Source organism: Passer domesticus, unplaced genomic scaffold (genome assembly GCF_036417665.1).
Source record: "Passer domesticus isolate bPasDom1 unplaced genomic scaffold, bPasDom1.hap1 HAP1_SCAFFOLD_44, whole genome shotgun sequence".
In the NCBI taxonomy this organism is placed as follows: domain Eukaryota; kingdom Metazoa; phylum Chordata; class Aves; order Passeriformes; family Passeridae; genus Passer; species Passer domesticus.
Genome location: NW_026990160.1, coordinates 101,684 through 116,924, shown reverse-complemented (window position 1 = coordinate 116,924; position 15,241 = coordinate 101,684). Strand labels below are relative to the sequence as shown.

At 56.5% G+C, this 15,241-nt stretch overlaps 1 protein-coding gene and 1 pseudogene across 1 annotated transcript; both read left to right on the top strand.

Annotated features, from left to right (window-relative positions):
* LOC135292683 (zinc finger protein 850-like) overlaps positions 1-4,820 on the top strand; it is a 276,851-nt pseudogene extending 272,031 nt beyond the window's left edge.
* Positions 4,821-9,008: 4,188 nt separating this feature from the next.
* LOC135292682 (U2 small nuclear ribonucleoprotein B''-like) lies at positions 9,009-14,751 on the top strand. The gene is made up of 5 exons (XM_064406789.1): positions 9,009-9,105; positions 9,874-10,064; positions 11,906-12,065; positions 13,022-13,108; positions 14,609-14,751. Exons 1-5 carry the CDS (start codon positions 9,009-9,011, stop codon positions 14,749-14,751), a joined length of 678 nt encoding a protein of 225 aa, XP_064262859.1.
* The last annotated feature ends 490 nt before the right edge of the window (positions 14,752-15,241 follow it).

The window sequence follows — 15,241 nt, the reverse complement described above, 5'->3', positions numbered from 1 at the left end:
TTCCAGAAACACATTTCCGGGCCAAACCACGACAACACCCAGAGTTGAGGCTTACAGGCATTGATAGAGGTACTCATAAGCTTTCTCAGCAGTTTCTATTCCCAATTTTTACATCACAATTCTATACACTATTATGATTTAGTTTTTCTCAGGATGTATCCCAGAAAGGAGTATCCCCAGATGGTGGGGTCCGGCTTCCGAAAGAAGAAAGAAGTCTCCCAGCTGGTGAGGTCCCGATTCCAGACGTGGGTCCACCTTTTAATTGCAAATCCCATAACAGTGATGTCCAGCTTCCCTTGGTCGACACTATCAATCCTTGAGTAGATGTTCATCTTCCTTTCTTAACCTGCTTTTCACTGTTTTTTAATGTATCAAGATAAGCATGTTTCCTTTTTATATATTCTAAACCTATCGTTTCAAAGATCCTTACTACAAGCAATATTCTAAAATTATACTTCAAGAGGTTATTATTGCAAAACTCTTTAAGGCTTAGCTACAAGCAGAAAGTTCCTGTCAAACAGCAACATCCTTAAAGCTTTAATTCAAATGATCCTAATTCAACTGAAGACTTACAAAGGGTAATTGCGAACAAAGGATTGGTTCAAAGGCCTTCTTCCATGCTTTACCTCCTCAGTTATTTATTAGAATTCGTCTTTATGACTGTCCCATGGTCAGTTTCCACACGTATCACAATCACAAATAGAGACGTTGCCTCTATGAACCTGACAGAAACACAGCTTTGTATTTCACAATTGCACTGCTGGCATGGCATTGGTCATCCATTCAAATCATTTCCCCATGGAATTCCCAGGGCGATGGGTTAGTGGGAGATCCATGCATGGAAGTCTCACCTGGCTGGGATGAGAGAGATCCGGCCATGGAAATTCCATGGCAATTTCTGCATACCCAAGGCCCTTATTCCTCAATCCCACATTTCCACAGGAACTCCCCTCCTCTCCTTTGTGCTCCAGAGCCTCCTGACCATGTCTGATGGATTTTGGGAGCTCTTCCCCATATCTGTGTCTCAGGGAGTGCTTCATCTGCTCCACCATGATCCCTTTGCATTCCCAGCACCTCTGGCTGATCCAGGTGGCACCGTCGGACACTGCAAAGCTCCCGGGTCCCAGCTGGAAGGAGATGAAATCCCACCCCTTGAAGCCATAGAGATCCCATCCCAGCCCCTCAGAGTCCTCCATTCCCACAGATCCCAGCCCAGCCCCCGGCTCTGGTTGTACCGGCCCCGGCTCCAGGGCACTGTCGGCCACGGGCCGGTTCCTGTCCTTGAGCCAGGGCTGGCTATCCCAATATCCCAGCTCTGGCTATCCCAATATCCCAGCCCTGGCTATCCCAATATCCCAGCCCTTGCAATCCCAATGTCCCATCCCTGGCTATCCCAATATCCCAGCCCTGGCTATCCCCGTATCCCAGCCCTGGCTATCCCAGTATCCCAGCTCTGGCTATCCCAATATCCCAGCCCTGGCTATCCCAATATCCCAGCCCTGGCTATCCCAATATCCCAGCTCAGCTCCCCCCACCATCCCCGCTCTCTGCGGCTCCATCCGGCCCCGCTTGCTGCCCCAGCGCTCGCAGGGGTCCCGTCCACGTCCCCCACAATCAAGGACTGGGGGACCCCGGGCCGTGTTCTATTGTGTTTTATTCTCCTTGTTCTCAGTTTGCAATGGTTTCCCTGATGTAGCCCCGCTTCTTTCCTGAAAATGCTTTCCCCCGAGTGACTTCCCTCCTCGCCCATGTCCATCCTCCCTGTGGCTGCAGAGCCTTTCCCCAGTCTCCTCCCTGGGCCCCTGTCAATCCCTCGGCCTCCCTTCCCCTCTTTCCAGAATCTTCCCCCAGGGGCGTGGAGTGATTGGGCAGAGGTCAGGGCCCTCCCTTAAGGTGCTTCCTCATTTGTGCTCCTTCATGTCCATCTGCCCGGTTTGCACACCCCCGTTTCCCCCATTGGTTGTTGGATGTATCTTTGCCTTGTTTGCGCCCCCCTTTCCAAGCTGGTGCAGGGGCTGAGTGTGTGCTGTGTGCAGCAGGTTGCCCTGAGGGTCAGAGCTGCCCTGAGCCCTGAAATAAACCTTGGCTTTCCCCTGCCCAGAGTGGGCCCTTTCTTCCTGCAGCAGCGTCTGCCAGCTGCTCCTGTGGTTTAGGGCTGGCAGCCCCGGCCGCTCTCCTGTAGCCCGGGCACAGGGGAGTGTCCCCCGCAGTCCAGCGTGTCGGGCTGGGCGGGCAGGGCCCGAACGGGCACTGAGAGGACGCGGCGACAGGGCCGGGCTGCGACAGCGCCGCTGCCAGGTACTGCAGGGAGTGCAGAACTGGGGGGACAGCGAGATCGGGGAGCTGGGGGGCTGAACGTGAGAGACTGGGGATCCAGGGGGGTCAAGAGGCCAAGGAAAGGGGGACTTGAAGGGCTGGCCGAGCTGGGAAGGAGGTTCAGGGGCTCAGAGTCAAGGAAAGGGGCTGCAGGGCCTGGGAGAGCTGGGATGGGGTGTGCAGGGAATCCTGTGCCCAGGAAAGGGGGTGCCAGGGTGTACTGGGAGTGAAAAAAGGGGCGTCTGGGGGCTGGGAAATGCAGGAATGGGGGCCCAGGGGGCCCAGGTCAGGGAAAAGAGTAGGGCTGGGTGCTGGGAGAGGCGGGGGCCAGGGAAAGGTTGAGTTGGCGCTGGATTAGGGGGTGCAGGGGGGTCTCAGTGCTGGGCAATGGGGTAAAAGGGGGTCTGGGGTCTCAGGAATGGGGGTGCAGGGGAGGCTCAGGGTCACGGAAATGGGGGGCAGAGATGGGGAGAGATAGAACAGAGTTCCAGGGGGCCTGGAGCCCAGGAATGGGGGGTCCAGGGTTTCCCAAAAAAGGTGGGACATGGCATAGGGACACCCGGGTTGTTCGTGAAGGGGGAGTTCAGGGCATCTCTGGTTTTGCAGAAGGATGGGGCTGGGGGCAGGGAAAGGATGGAATGGGGGTCCAAAGTGTTCCAGGTCGTCCCAGGGTCAGGCTATCCCAGGCACATGGGAAGTCTGGAGGTGCCCAGAGAGGTGGAGCTCAGCCCAAATATTCTGGGGGTGCCTGGGTTGGGATTTTTTGGGGGGAATGTTTGGAGAATGAGGAACTCCAAGGCTGAGCGGAAAAGGCCCCTCGGGGGGACATCGGGGGGTGGCGCTGGCGGCTGGCGGCAGAGGCAGCCTGGAGGAGCAGAGCCCTGTGTCCCCCAGGAGCCCAAAGTGGGGAGCCCAGAGAGGGGGGAGCGCCGCCATTGGCGGGAGGCTGCAGAGGCTGGAGAGGGGCAGGGGGGACTCCTTGGAGCCCCTGCAGCCCGGAGCAGAGCATGAGGGGAGAAGGGAGCCCAAAAGGGAGCCCGAAAAGCCCCGGCATCCCTGAATGGGGAGCGAAGAGGGGGCAGCTTTTGGGATTGCTGGGACTGCCAGCAGGCTGGGGAGGGCGGGCACCAAGGAGAAGGGGGACCCCAATGCAAGCGTGACCCCAGCAGCTGGGACAGGGGGAACCCTGAACAGCAGAGGGTAGGGTCCAGGTACAGGGAATTCCTGGGAGGCTTTTCCAAGGCTGAATCTTGGTGTTTGGGAGATATTTCTGGAGCCCAGATGGCCGGTGACTTGTAGAGATGGACTTGGGCAGAAAGACCTTCAAACTCATCGTCCTCAGCCCTTGTTTTTCCCAAACCAGGATTTCCCATTGCCAGTTCTTGTGAGGCTGTGAGGAAGAGGAAGATGCCCCTGAACACTGAGTCAGGTGAGGAGGAAGTCAGTGCCCCTTTCCCCTCTCTCCTGCTCCATCTCCCAGCCCAGCAGGGCCCCTGCTGCAGGACAGCCTGGGGGCATCTCCTTGCCCTTGCCTGTGGCCCGGAGGCAAATGCCATCCTGTCCTTGTCCTTCCTCCCCCAGAGCAGGAGCTGAGCATGGAGAGCAGGGAGGACAAATCCCCGCAGCAGAACCTCGTGGCAGAGGCCGTTTTGAGCGGCTCCACGGTGCAGGAACCCAACGGGGAGGAAAAGCCCCGGAGATGCCGCACGAGGAGGGGCTGCAAACGCAGCTGGTGGGGATCTGAGGGGGAAAGAGCCAGCCTGGGCCGGGAAGGCGGCCGGAGATGGAGCCAGAGCTCGGAGCTGGTGGTCCATGAGGAGGTTCCTGATGGGGAGAAGCCCCACAAGTGCTTGGAGTGTGGGAAGAGCTTCAGGTGGAACTCTGAACTGATAATCCACCAGAGGAGCCACACTGGGGAACGGCCCTACGAGTGTGATCAGTGCAGGAAGAGGTTTCAGAGCAGCTCTGATCTCCTCAAGCACCAGCGCACGCACACAGAGGAGAGGCCCTTCCGCTGCCCCGACTGCGGGCAGGGCTTCAGGCAGAACTCCCATCTTGTCACCCACCGGCTCATCCACACTGGGGAGAGGCCCCACGAGTGTGAGGAATGTGGGAAGAGCTTCAGGCAGAGCTCCCACCTGATCCAGCACCAGAGGACCCACACTGGGGAACGGCCCTACGAGTGTGGGGAGTGTGGGAAGAGATTCAGACATCGCGCCAATCTGATTTTGCACCAAAAGATCCACACTGGGGAGAGGCCCTACGAGTGTTCCAAGTGTGGGAAGGGGTTTCAGATCCGCTCCCATCTTTTCCGGCACTATCAGAGTCACACAGAGGAGAGGCCCTTCTGCTGCCCCGACTGTGGGAAGGGATTCAGGCACAACTCCCACCTCGTCACCCACCGGCGCATCCACAGCGGGGAGAGGCCCTACGAGTGTCCCCAGTGTGGGAAGAGCTTCTCTCAGTCCTCTACCTTGACCAAACATCAACGGAGGCACCAGTGAGGGAAGCCCTGCGAGTGCCCCGAGTGCGGGAAGAGCTTCGTGCGCTGCTCCAGCTCCATCCCCCACTGCAGGAGCCACGCTGGGCACAGCCCTGGTGACCCACATTCCCTGTGATCCCTGTTGGGAACACACCTGGCTGCTTCTCCTTTTGGTTTGGCTTTAATTTTTTTCTGTTCTTCCTCTCTTTGCCCTCCAAAAGCCAAGAGGGATGGATCTGTCACCTCAAAACCACTCAAATCCCACTGAAAACAACTTAATTTTAACCCATAAAGGCTCAGTCCCACTTCAAATTGCTTGTTCCCACCTCAGAAAAACTCAATCCCAGGCCAATCTCACTCCATTCCACAGCCACCAGGGTGAGATGGGGTTGGAAGGGGATTGGGAGCAGTGGGATCCCAATTGGGAGCGGTGGGATGGGGATTGTGTGGGGCTGGCTGGGTGGCATGTATGTAATATAAAAATCCCATTTTTTAAATCATCTGACCCAAACAATCAGAAATCAATATCCAGATAAAACCACTCACCCACAATTAAATTTAAAAAAAAAAAATTTGAATTGTTTTAGAGTAGTTAAGGGTGTTATTAAAGTTTAATTGTTTGGTTAAAATGTAGGAGAAATTCTAGTGGTGCTTGGTTTCGTGTTTAGTATGTTTGTAATATGAATTGTTCTACTAAGGTTTGTTAGATTGTGTGTTTGTTTTCTTAGATATTTTTTATCTAAAGTGTATTAACTGCTGAGTTAAAACTTTCAACAGGTATTTCCTGGCATATAATTTGCTTATTTATATTTATGGATAATGGTATACTAATAGTTGTTGTTTTAGGTTGACCCATTATTGGAGTATTGTAAGTAAGAGTCAAAATTATTATATTTCATTTTTATAATAATTCATTTCATTTTAATTATAATTTATTGATTTCTTATTTTATTATCATTTCTTGAGAGTATAGTAAGGAAGTTCGAGGAGAGGAAAATGTTTTCCTTGCTGGGAAATGGAATTCCAGATGCTAGGTGTGTGTGCAGGACCACACAGACTGGGGTCAGATATGGACTGGGATCAAATATGGACTGGGATCCTATGGATTGGGATGGCACAGACTGGGATGGCACAAGCTGGGGTTGCACAGGCTGGGGTTGCACAGGCTGGGGTTGCACACGCCGGGGTTGCACACGCTGGGGTTGCACACGCTGGGGTTGCACACACTGGGGTTGCACACACTGGGGTTGCACACACTGGGATCAGACGGGCTGGAAAAGCATTGGCTGCCTTTGGCTGCCTTTGGCTCCATCCACGTCTAAAGGCGGCCACATCAAGTTGGCTTCATCCTGTTTGGGGCTCCCATCCCCCTCTTTCCCCCGCTCTCCCGCCCCTTCCCCATCGTTCCCCCCATCCCCAATCCCCTCCCCTGTGTTTGGGTTTGGGGGTTCCAGCCCCTCCTGCTCCGTTTGGGGGTCCCGACCCCCCTTTGGTTTAATTTGGGGCCCCGCCCCCCTTCTCCCCGCGCCCCCCGCTCCCCCCGCGGCCGGGGGCGCTGCCAGCACCACCAGTGCCACCAGTGCGGCCCCGGCTGCCCCCGCACGCCCCATCCCCATGCCCAGGGTCACCTCCCCCCTCCCCAAATTCCGCTGCCGGGGAGCGCTGGGCGCTGCGGCTCTGCCCGGCAACCGATGAGTCACAGCCGCGCCGGGCGCTGATTGGCTGCACATCGCCGGGCGGGGCCCAAGCGCCGAGCTCCCGCCCGGCAACTGGATCGGCACCAGCGCCGCGCGCTCTGATTGGCCAGCATCTCTTTTGGGCTGGGGGCGGCAGGAGCTGGGCACCCCCAGGAGCCCCTCGGCTTTGGGGCTCTCGATCCCCGCTCGGCCCTCGGGCCGGCCCTGGGGCCACCCCAACACCCCCGCCATGGGCAGGGTCCCCGCAGCCCTTCGGAACCGCCAGCAATGGGCTGCGAGCGGCAGCAGCCGCCCCGAAAAGGGATTGAAGGGGCCGGGCCGGCGATGGGGGAGGCTCTGGCCATGGCTCCGCTCCGGCCTGCGCCGGGCTGCCATTGAGGGAGGCTCCGTTCAGCGCCTGCCGAGGGGCTGGCACTGCGGCAGGGGCTGGCACTGCGGAGGGGCCGCGGTTGTGGCCATGGGGCCGTGCCGGGACTGCGGCGGGGTCTCTCCCTGCCACTGGGCTCCGCCACTGGCTCAGGGTCTCTCCCCTTCCCCATCCCGATCCCATTCCTGTTCCCCAGCCCGATCCCGCCGCTGTTTCCAGGGAATGGCTCCGATCTCAACCCCGACCCCAAAGCCGGGGGGTCAAACATTGGGGTCAAACACCCCAAATCCTGGGGTCAGCTGCCCCCGACCCCAAATCCTGGGGGTGCAAACACGGGGGGATCAAACACCCCCAAACCCAAACTCGGGGATCTCAGCCTCCGCCCCCCCAGCCCGAACCCCAAATTTTAGGATCAAACCCTCCAAATCCCAGATCCTGGGGTGTCAAACACTCCCCAGTTCCCAAATGTTGGGGTTAAATCCCCCTGACCCCAAATCCTGGGGTTTGAAACATCCGGGGTGTCCAACTGCCCTGATCCTGAATCCTGGGGTCAGTCCCCCCAAATCCCAAACCCTGCAGTGTCAAACCGCCTCAAACTCCAAATTTTAGGATCAAACCTCCCCCAGTGCCCAACGTTTGGAGTTATGACCCCACCAACTCCTACCTCCCCCAAAGCCACTCCAGTCCCAAGGCACACCGGGGTTTGTTTGGGGTTATTTGGAGTTTATTTGGGGCAGCTCCAGGTGCAATGTCTGCAGAGAGACCCTGGGTACAATGCTGGGAAGAAAAGGGGGGCTGGGGTGGGAATTGGGGGATTCAGGATGGGGAAAGATTCTGGGTGGGAAAAGGGGATTTGGGTGGGCAGGGAAGGAGTTGGGGTGGTGGGACAGAGTGTAGATGTTGCAGAGCAGGAATCCATCTCGGTGCAGGGGCAATGCACATCTCGGGGTGCAGGCTGCAGCCCGCACACACAGCTGTGTGCTCCGAGCGCCGCTCTCGCACCGAGCCTTTGCTCGGAGAAACTGCTGCAGCCAGGGACAGAGATACGGGGCTGAACTCTGCAGCAGCGGAGAGGCTGCTGCGGGAAAACAGAGCAGAACAACCCGGGAACCCCTGCTAATAAAAAACACGAGCAGCAAACGTCAGGCGAAATCCGTGGAACGAATATGTACGAACCCGCGGTGGCATTGCACACACGCGCATTCGAGAGGGAGACAGAAAGGGCTCTGGGGCTGCCGGAGGCACGCGTGTCACTCCCAGGGAGCGGCTCCCGGCGGCGCTGTCACAAACCCAGCGGCGGTGCAGCTTTCCCGAAGCGCGGAGTTTGTTCGTGCCGCGGATCCCCCGCGCTCCCCGCGCCGCCCGCGGGACCCGCCCGGCCCCGGCCCGGCCCCGGCCCGGAGGGGCTCGCTGCTCATTGGCTGCCGCGGCGCGGGGAGGCGGGCGGCGCTGAGGGGAGCCGCGCCCTCATTGGCTGGGGCGGGGCGGGGCGCGCCGCTATTGGCTGGGGGAGCCGGCGCGCGCGGCGGAGGCGGGAGATGGTGAGGGGAGGGCGGGGCAGGAGGGAGCTGAGGGGGGGCCGGGGGAAACCGGGGGGGTTTGGGGCGGGTCTGAGGCGGGCCTGGGGCGGCCTGAGGAGAAACGGGGGATTTGGGGGGATGGACGGGAAACAGGGGCTGTGCGGGGGGTTTGGGGGGCGTGAGGGGGTCTGAGGGGGCTTTGGTGGGTCTGAGGGGGCTTTAGGGAGCTTTGGGGGAGCTCGAGAGGGTCTGGAGCGTTCTCAGGTGGGTTTTGGGGGATCTGAGGGGAATTGCAGGGGTCTGAGGGGATTCTGGGGGATTGTGAGAGGAACTGGGGGGATCTGGGGGGAATTTGGGGGAGTCTGAGGGGATTTCCCAGGTTCTGGGGGGGATTGAGGGGTCTGAGGGGGATTTGGGGCAGTCTGATGGGATTTGGGGGGTTTCAGGTGGGTCTGGGGTCAATTTTGTGGGGAACTGGGGGGTCTGAGGGTAATTGGGGGGGTTCAGGTGGGTCTGGGGTGATTTGGGCTCTGGGGGCACCTGAAGGGGGGTGCCAGGGGGTGAAGGGGTCGCAGCCCCCCCGGCGCCCCCTGAAGCCCCCCTGTCCCCACAGAGGGGTCCCGGCCATGGCGGGGCAGGACCCCCGGCCCGACCACAGCATCTGCACCAACAGCCTGGAGGAGAAGAGCCGGAAGGACGCTGGGGGGCTGAGAGTGTCCCTGGGTGTCCCCAGGGGCTCAGGCTGTGCCCTGTGTGTCCCCAGAGCTGCAGCGCTCTCTGTCCCCATTGTCACCTGTCCCTGTGCCAGCTGTGCCTGTGTCCCCAGAGCTGGAGCTGTTCCTGTTCCCGCTGGCACCTGTCCCTGTGTCCCCTGTGTCCCCAGAGCTGGAGCAGTGTCTGTCTGTGTTGTCACCTGTCCCTGTCCCCAGAGCTGAGCAGTGTCTGTCTGTGTTGTCACCTGTCCCTGTCCCCAGAGCTGGAGCAGTGTCTGTCTGTGTTGTCACCTGTCCCTGTGTCCCCAGAGCTGGAGCAGTGTCTGTCTGTGTTGTCACCTGTCCCTGTCCCCAGAGCTGGAGCAGTGTCTGTCTGTGTTGTCACCTGTCCCTGTCCCCAGAGCTGGAGCAGTGTCTGTCTGTGTTGTCACCTGTCCCTGTGTCCCCAGAGCTGAGCAGTGTCTGTCTGTGTTGTCACCTGTCCCTGTCCCCAGAGCTGGAGCAGTGTCTGTCCCCTCGCTCTGTCCCTGTGTCCCCAGAGCTGGAGCTGTCCCTGTGCCCGTTGTCACCTGTCCCCGTTGCTGCCAGAGCTGAAGCAGTTCCTGTCCCTGCTGTCCCTGTCGCTGTCCCCACTCTCACGGTGTCCCCAGAGCTGGAGCAGTCCCTCTGGGCCGTGTTCTCCCAGTCTGGGTGGAGTTTGGACATTTTGGCGTGGCTGTCCCCAGTGTCCCTGTGGTGTCCCGTGTCCCCAGTGTCACTGTGTTTCCTCTGTCCCCAGAGCTGGAGCAGTCCCTGGGCGCCATTTTCTGGCCCTTTGGGCAGATTTTGGACATTTTGGTGCGGCGCAGTCTCCGCCTGCGGGGCCAGGCCTTCGTCCCCTCCGAGGAGATGAGCAGCGGCACCAACGCCCCGCGCTCCCTGCAGGGCTTCCCCTTCCACGGCAGCCCACGGGAGACAGAGACTGGGGCAGTTCTGGCATCTTGGGAAAGAACGGGAATTCTGGGGAAAACCGCCCAGATCTGCCCTCAGATATCCCCAAAACCCAACTTGAAATCCCTCCAAACTCACCCTGAACACCCCAAAGCTTTCCCTGCTACGACAAGCCATGGTGAGACAGAAATCCTGGGAAAATCCTGGAATTCTGGGAAAAACCCAAAAATCCCGAGGGGAAAAAAAAAAAACAACCCAGAATTCCCCCAAAATCCCCTCAGGAATCTCTGAAATCTAATTGGGAACACCCTGAAAATCCAGCCAGGAACCCCCAAAGCTTCCCCTTCTATGACAAGCCAAATGTGAGACAGAAATTCTGGGGCAAAAAACTCAAATTCTGTGAAATAATCCCCAAATCTTTGGGAAAAAAACTGAATTTGTGGGGAAAAAAACAAAATCCAGCCTCAGATAACCCCAAATCCAACCAGAAACCACCTGAATTCACCCCAAATCCACCAAAGCTTCCTATTCTACGACAAGCCCACGGTGAGAGAGAAATCCATGTAGAAGTCTTGTAATTTTGGGGACAATCCTAAAATTCTGGGGGGAAAACCCCCCAGAATCCTTGGAAAAAACCCAAATCCAGTCTCAAGCATCCCTAAAATCCTGCTAGAACCTCCCCCAAAGTTTCCCCTTCTGGGACAAACCCATGGTGAGAGCAGAATCCTGGGTAAAATACCCCAATTTTGGAAAAAATCCTTAATTTCTGGGGAAAAAAACCCCACAATTCAGTTGGGAACCCACCCAAAACCCCGTGGAAAACACCCAAATCCAGCCAGGGACCCCCCAGAATTCACCCTGAATCTCCCAAACCTTCCCCTTCTACTCTAGAGTGAGACCCAAACCCAGGGGAAAATCCACAGATTCTTGGAAAAACATGAAATTTTGGGCAAAAGCCTGAAATCTGGGGAAGAAACAGAAATGCAGCCAGAAATCCACCCCCAATCCCCTGGGAATGACCCCAGATCCCTGTTGGAACCTCCCAAGTTCCTCTGAATTCCCCCCAAATCCTCCTGAAATTCCCCAAATTCCTTCTAGGACTTGACAAAATCCCTCAGTAACGTCCCTAATTGCTCTTGGGACTGCCCCAAATCCTGTCTGGAATCTCCCCAAACCCCTCAGAACACCTGAAAATCCCTTGAAAAACCCCAAAATCTCTCTTGGAACTCCCCCAAGTCCCTCTGAATTCCCCCAAACCCCTCAGAAAGCCCCAAATCCCCTCTGGAACCTCTCCCAGATCCTCCCAAAATCCTGGGGAACAGCCCCAAAACCCCCTGAACCATCCCCAAATCCCCCTGGAGCGATCCCAAATCCACTGGAACCACCCCCCAGTCCCCTGGAACCACCCCCCAGGCCCCTGGAGCCTCCCCAGATCCCCTCTGGAGCCTCCCCAGATCCCTCTGGAGCCTCCCCAGATCCCCCTGGAGCCTCCCCAGATCCCCTCTGGAGCCTCCCCAGATCCCCTCTGGAGCCTCCCCAGATCCCCTCTGGAGCCTCCCCAGGTCCCTCTGGATCCTCCCCAGATCCCCCTGGAGCCTCCCCAGATCCCTCTGGATCCTCCCCAGATCCCCCTGGAGCCTCCCCAGATCCCTCTGGAGCCTCCCCAGATCCCCTCTGGAGCCTCCCCAGATCCCCTCTGGAGCCTCCCCAGATCCCTCTGGAGCCTCCCCAGATCCCCGGGCAGCCCCAGGTCCCCGGGCAGCCCCGCAGAGCCCTGGCAAAGCCCCAAATGCCTCTGGGCAGTGCCCGCAGTCCCTGCTGGAGATGCCCCAAGGGCCTGGCATGGCCCCGATGCCCCGGGCGGGAATGTGCCGTCCCAGCGGATCCAGCACGCCCGGCCGGGCTCGGCCAGCGCGGCCGAGGGGAAGGGAACGTTGGTGGAGCGGGAGCGGGAGCGGGACAAGCGCGGAGCCAAGGGGGGAGAGGCCCCGGCCCCAAAGAGAGCGGGGCCGGAGCGCAGGGGCAGCGCAGGGGAGGGAGGTTCTGCTGGGGCTGGGGCACTTTGAGGGGTCCGGGGGGATTGCTGGGGGGCTGGGGGAGATTCTGTTGGGCTCTGCGGGGATTCTGAGGGAAGTTCCTGTGGGGATTTTTGGGTGGATTTCCTCAGACTTTGGGTGGGATTTGAAGGGACTTGGGGGCACTTTGGGGGGATTTAAGAGGGGTTTGGTGGGATTTTGGTGTGGATTTCTTGAGTGGATTTGGGGTGGCTTTTCTGGGTTTTTGGGGAAATTTTTGTGGGCTAATTTGAGTGATTTGTAGGGATTTTTTTTTCTGTGGATTCCATGGGATTTTGGGAGGATTCTATGGTGGATTTTGGGGCAATTTTTGTATCATTTTTGTGGGGTTTAGGTGAATTTTGGGGGATTTTTGAGGATTCTTTGTGGAATTTTTGCAGGAATTTTGGGGGGATTTTTGGGTGGGATTTTGGGGGGGGGTTGGTAGGATTTTTGTGAGGATTTTGAGGAGATTCTTATTGGATTTTGTTGGGGGTTCTTGGTGGGATTTTTAAAGGGAGATTTTAGTGGGATTTTGGTTAGATTTCTGAGGGGGTTTTTGGAATTTTGGTGGGATCTTGGGCAGATTTTTGTTGGTCCTTTTTGGGATTTTTTTGGATTATGGGAGATTTTTGTGGGGTTTTTTTAAGGGATTTTTTGGGAATTTTTTGTGGGTTTTATTTGGAGGGGGGATTTTGTGGGGATTGTTGTGGTTTTGTTTTGTTTTGTTTTGTTTTGTTTTGTTTTGTTTTGTTTTGTTTTGTTTTGTTTTGTTTTGTTTTTGGTGGGATTTTTGTGGTTTTTTTCTCAGGATTTTCTCAGGATTTTGGGCAGATTTTTTGGTGTGTATCCAGAGTGACTTTGGGCAGATTTTGGGCCTGGCTGGGGCAGGTTTGGGGCAGATTTGTTGCCGATTTTGGGGTTTTTCTGCCGTTTCCCCAGCTGTGGGAAAAGCCCCGAAGCACATCCTGTTCCTGCCCCAGCTCCCTGAGGAGCCCGAGGAGCTGATGCTCTCCGTGCTCTGCACCAGTGAGATCCGGGGCAATCCCGGCATCCCGGGGATTCCGGGGAATCCAGGCGGGCTCTGGGCTTTGGGGGATTTTGGGGCTTGGGGGGTGAGAGGGGTGAGGGGGGCTTGGGGCTGGATTGTTTTGGGAAAGGATCGGGATTCTGGGGGGAATGTCTGAGTGTATTAGGGGGAATTTGTGGGTTTTTGGGGGAAAATACCAGGATTTGGGGGGAGGAAATTTCTGATTTTTTGGGGGGAATTTCTGAATTTTTGCAGGGGGACATCTGGATTATTTAGAGGGGGCTTTCTGGAAATTTTTTTGAGGGGGGATTTGGGGATTTTTTGAGGAATGTTTCTGGATATTTTTTGCGGGGGGGGGGGGTGGTGTTTCTGGATTTTTGGGAATGTTTCTGGACCTTTTTTTTTTTTTTTTTGCCCCCTGGATTTGGAACAGGTTGGGTTTGGATTTTTGGGGGGAGGAATGTTTCTGGATTTTCTGGAGAAAGTTTCTCATTTTTGGGGGAATGTACCAGGATTTTTGGGGGAACATTTCTGGATTTCTTTGGGAGGCATGTCTGAATTTTTGGGGGAATAGTTCAGGATTTCTTTTTGAGAATGTCTCTGGACATTTTTTGGAGAACACTTCTGAATTTTTGGGGGAGCAATTCTGGATTTTTTGGGGAACATTCTCAGGTTTCTGGGGAAGATTCCCAGGTGTCTGGGGAACATTCCCGGGATTCTCAGGAACGTTCCCGGGTTTCTCAGGGAACATTCCCAGGTTTCTCAGGGGAACATTCCCGGGTTTCTCAGGGAAGGTTCCCGGGTTTCTCAGGGAACATTCCCAGGTTTCTCAGGGGACATTCCCGGGTTTCTCAGGGAACGTTCCCAGGTTTCTCAGGGAACATTCCCGGGTTTCTCAGGGAACATTCCCGGGTTTCTCAGGGAACATTCCCGGGTTGCTCAGGGAACGTTCCCGGGTTTCTCAGGAACATTCCCGGGTTTCTCAGGGAACATTCCCGGCTTTCTCAGGGAACGTTCCCGAGTTTCTGGGGAACATTCCCAGGTTTCTCAGGGAACATTCCCGGGTTTCTCAGGAACATTCCCGGGTTTCTCAGGAACGTTCCCGGGTTTCTCAGGAACGTTCCCGGGTTTCTCAGGGAACATTCCCGGATTTCTCAGGGAACATTCCCGGGTTTCTCAGGGAACATTCCCGGGTTTCTCAGGAACATTCCCGGGTTTCTCAGGGAACATTCCCGGGTTTCTCAGGAACGTTCCCGGGTTTCTGGGGAACATTCTCAGGTTTCTCAGGGAACATTCCCGGGTTTCTCAGGAACATTCCTGGGTTTCTCAGGGAACATTCCCGGGTTTCTCAGGAACATTCCCAGGTTTCTCAGGGAGCATTCCCAGGTTTCTCAGGGAACATTCCCGGGTTTCTCAGGAACATTCCCGGGTTTCTCAGGAACGTTCCCGGTGTCTGGGGCTCTCCTGGCCCCGTGCCCATCCCAGGTTCCCGGTTCCAGGAGTTGCGCTGGTGCCCGGGCGCCGCGACATCGCCTGGCTGCAGTTGGACACCGAGGTGCAGGCGGGCGCCGCCCGCGAGGCCCTGCAGGGCTCCAGCATCACCCAGAGCAGCGCCAGGAAGATCTCCTGCGCCAAAAGGTGACCCACGGCACCCCAAACCCCACCTAAACACCCCCAAATCCCATTGAAACACCCAAAAATCCTACAGAAACCACCCCAAAACACCCTAAACCCTATAAAACTGCTCCCAAATGCCATAGAAATACCCCAAAATAAAACTGCCCCAAAAACGGTCCGGCTCCCCCAGGTAAGTTCAGCTCACCCCAAATCCTCCTCTTTTATCCTTAATCCTCCTTCTTTTATCCCAAGTCATCCCTTTTTTGTCCCAAGTCTTCCTTTTTTTCAACCACAAAATCTCTTTTCATCCCAAATCTCTTTTTTTGGCCCCAAATCCTCTTTTTTCAACCCCAAATACTTTCTGTGTTCTCAAGTCCCTTTTCCCATCCCAAAATTTCCCCTTCCCACCACAGTTCCCCACCCCAAATCCTGTTTTCCACCCCAAATCATTCTTTTTGCATCCCACATCTACTTTTCCATCCCAAATCCCCTTTTCCATTCCAAATCCTTCTTTG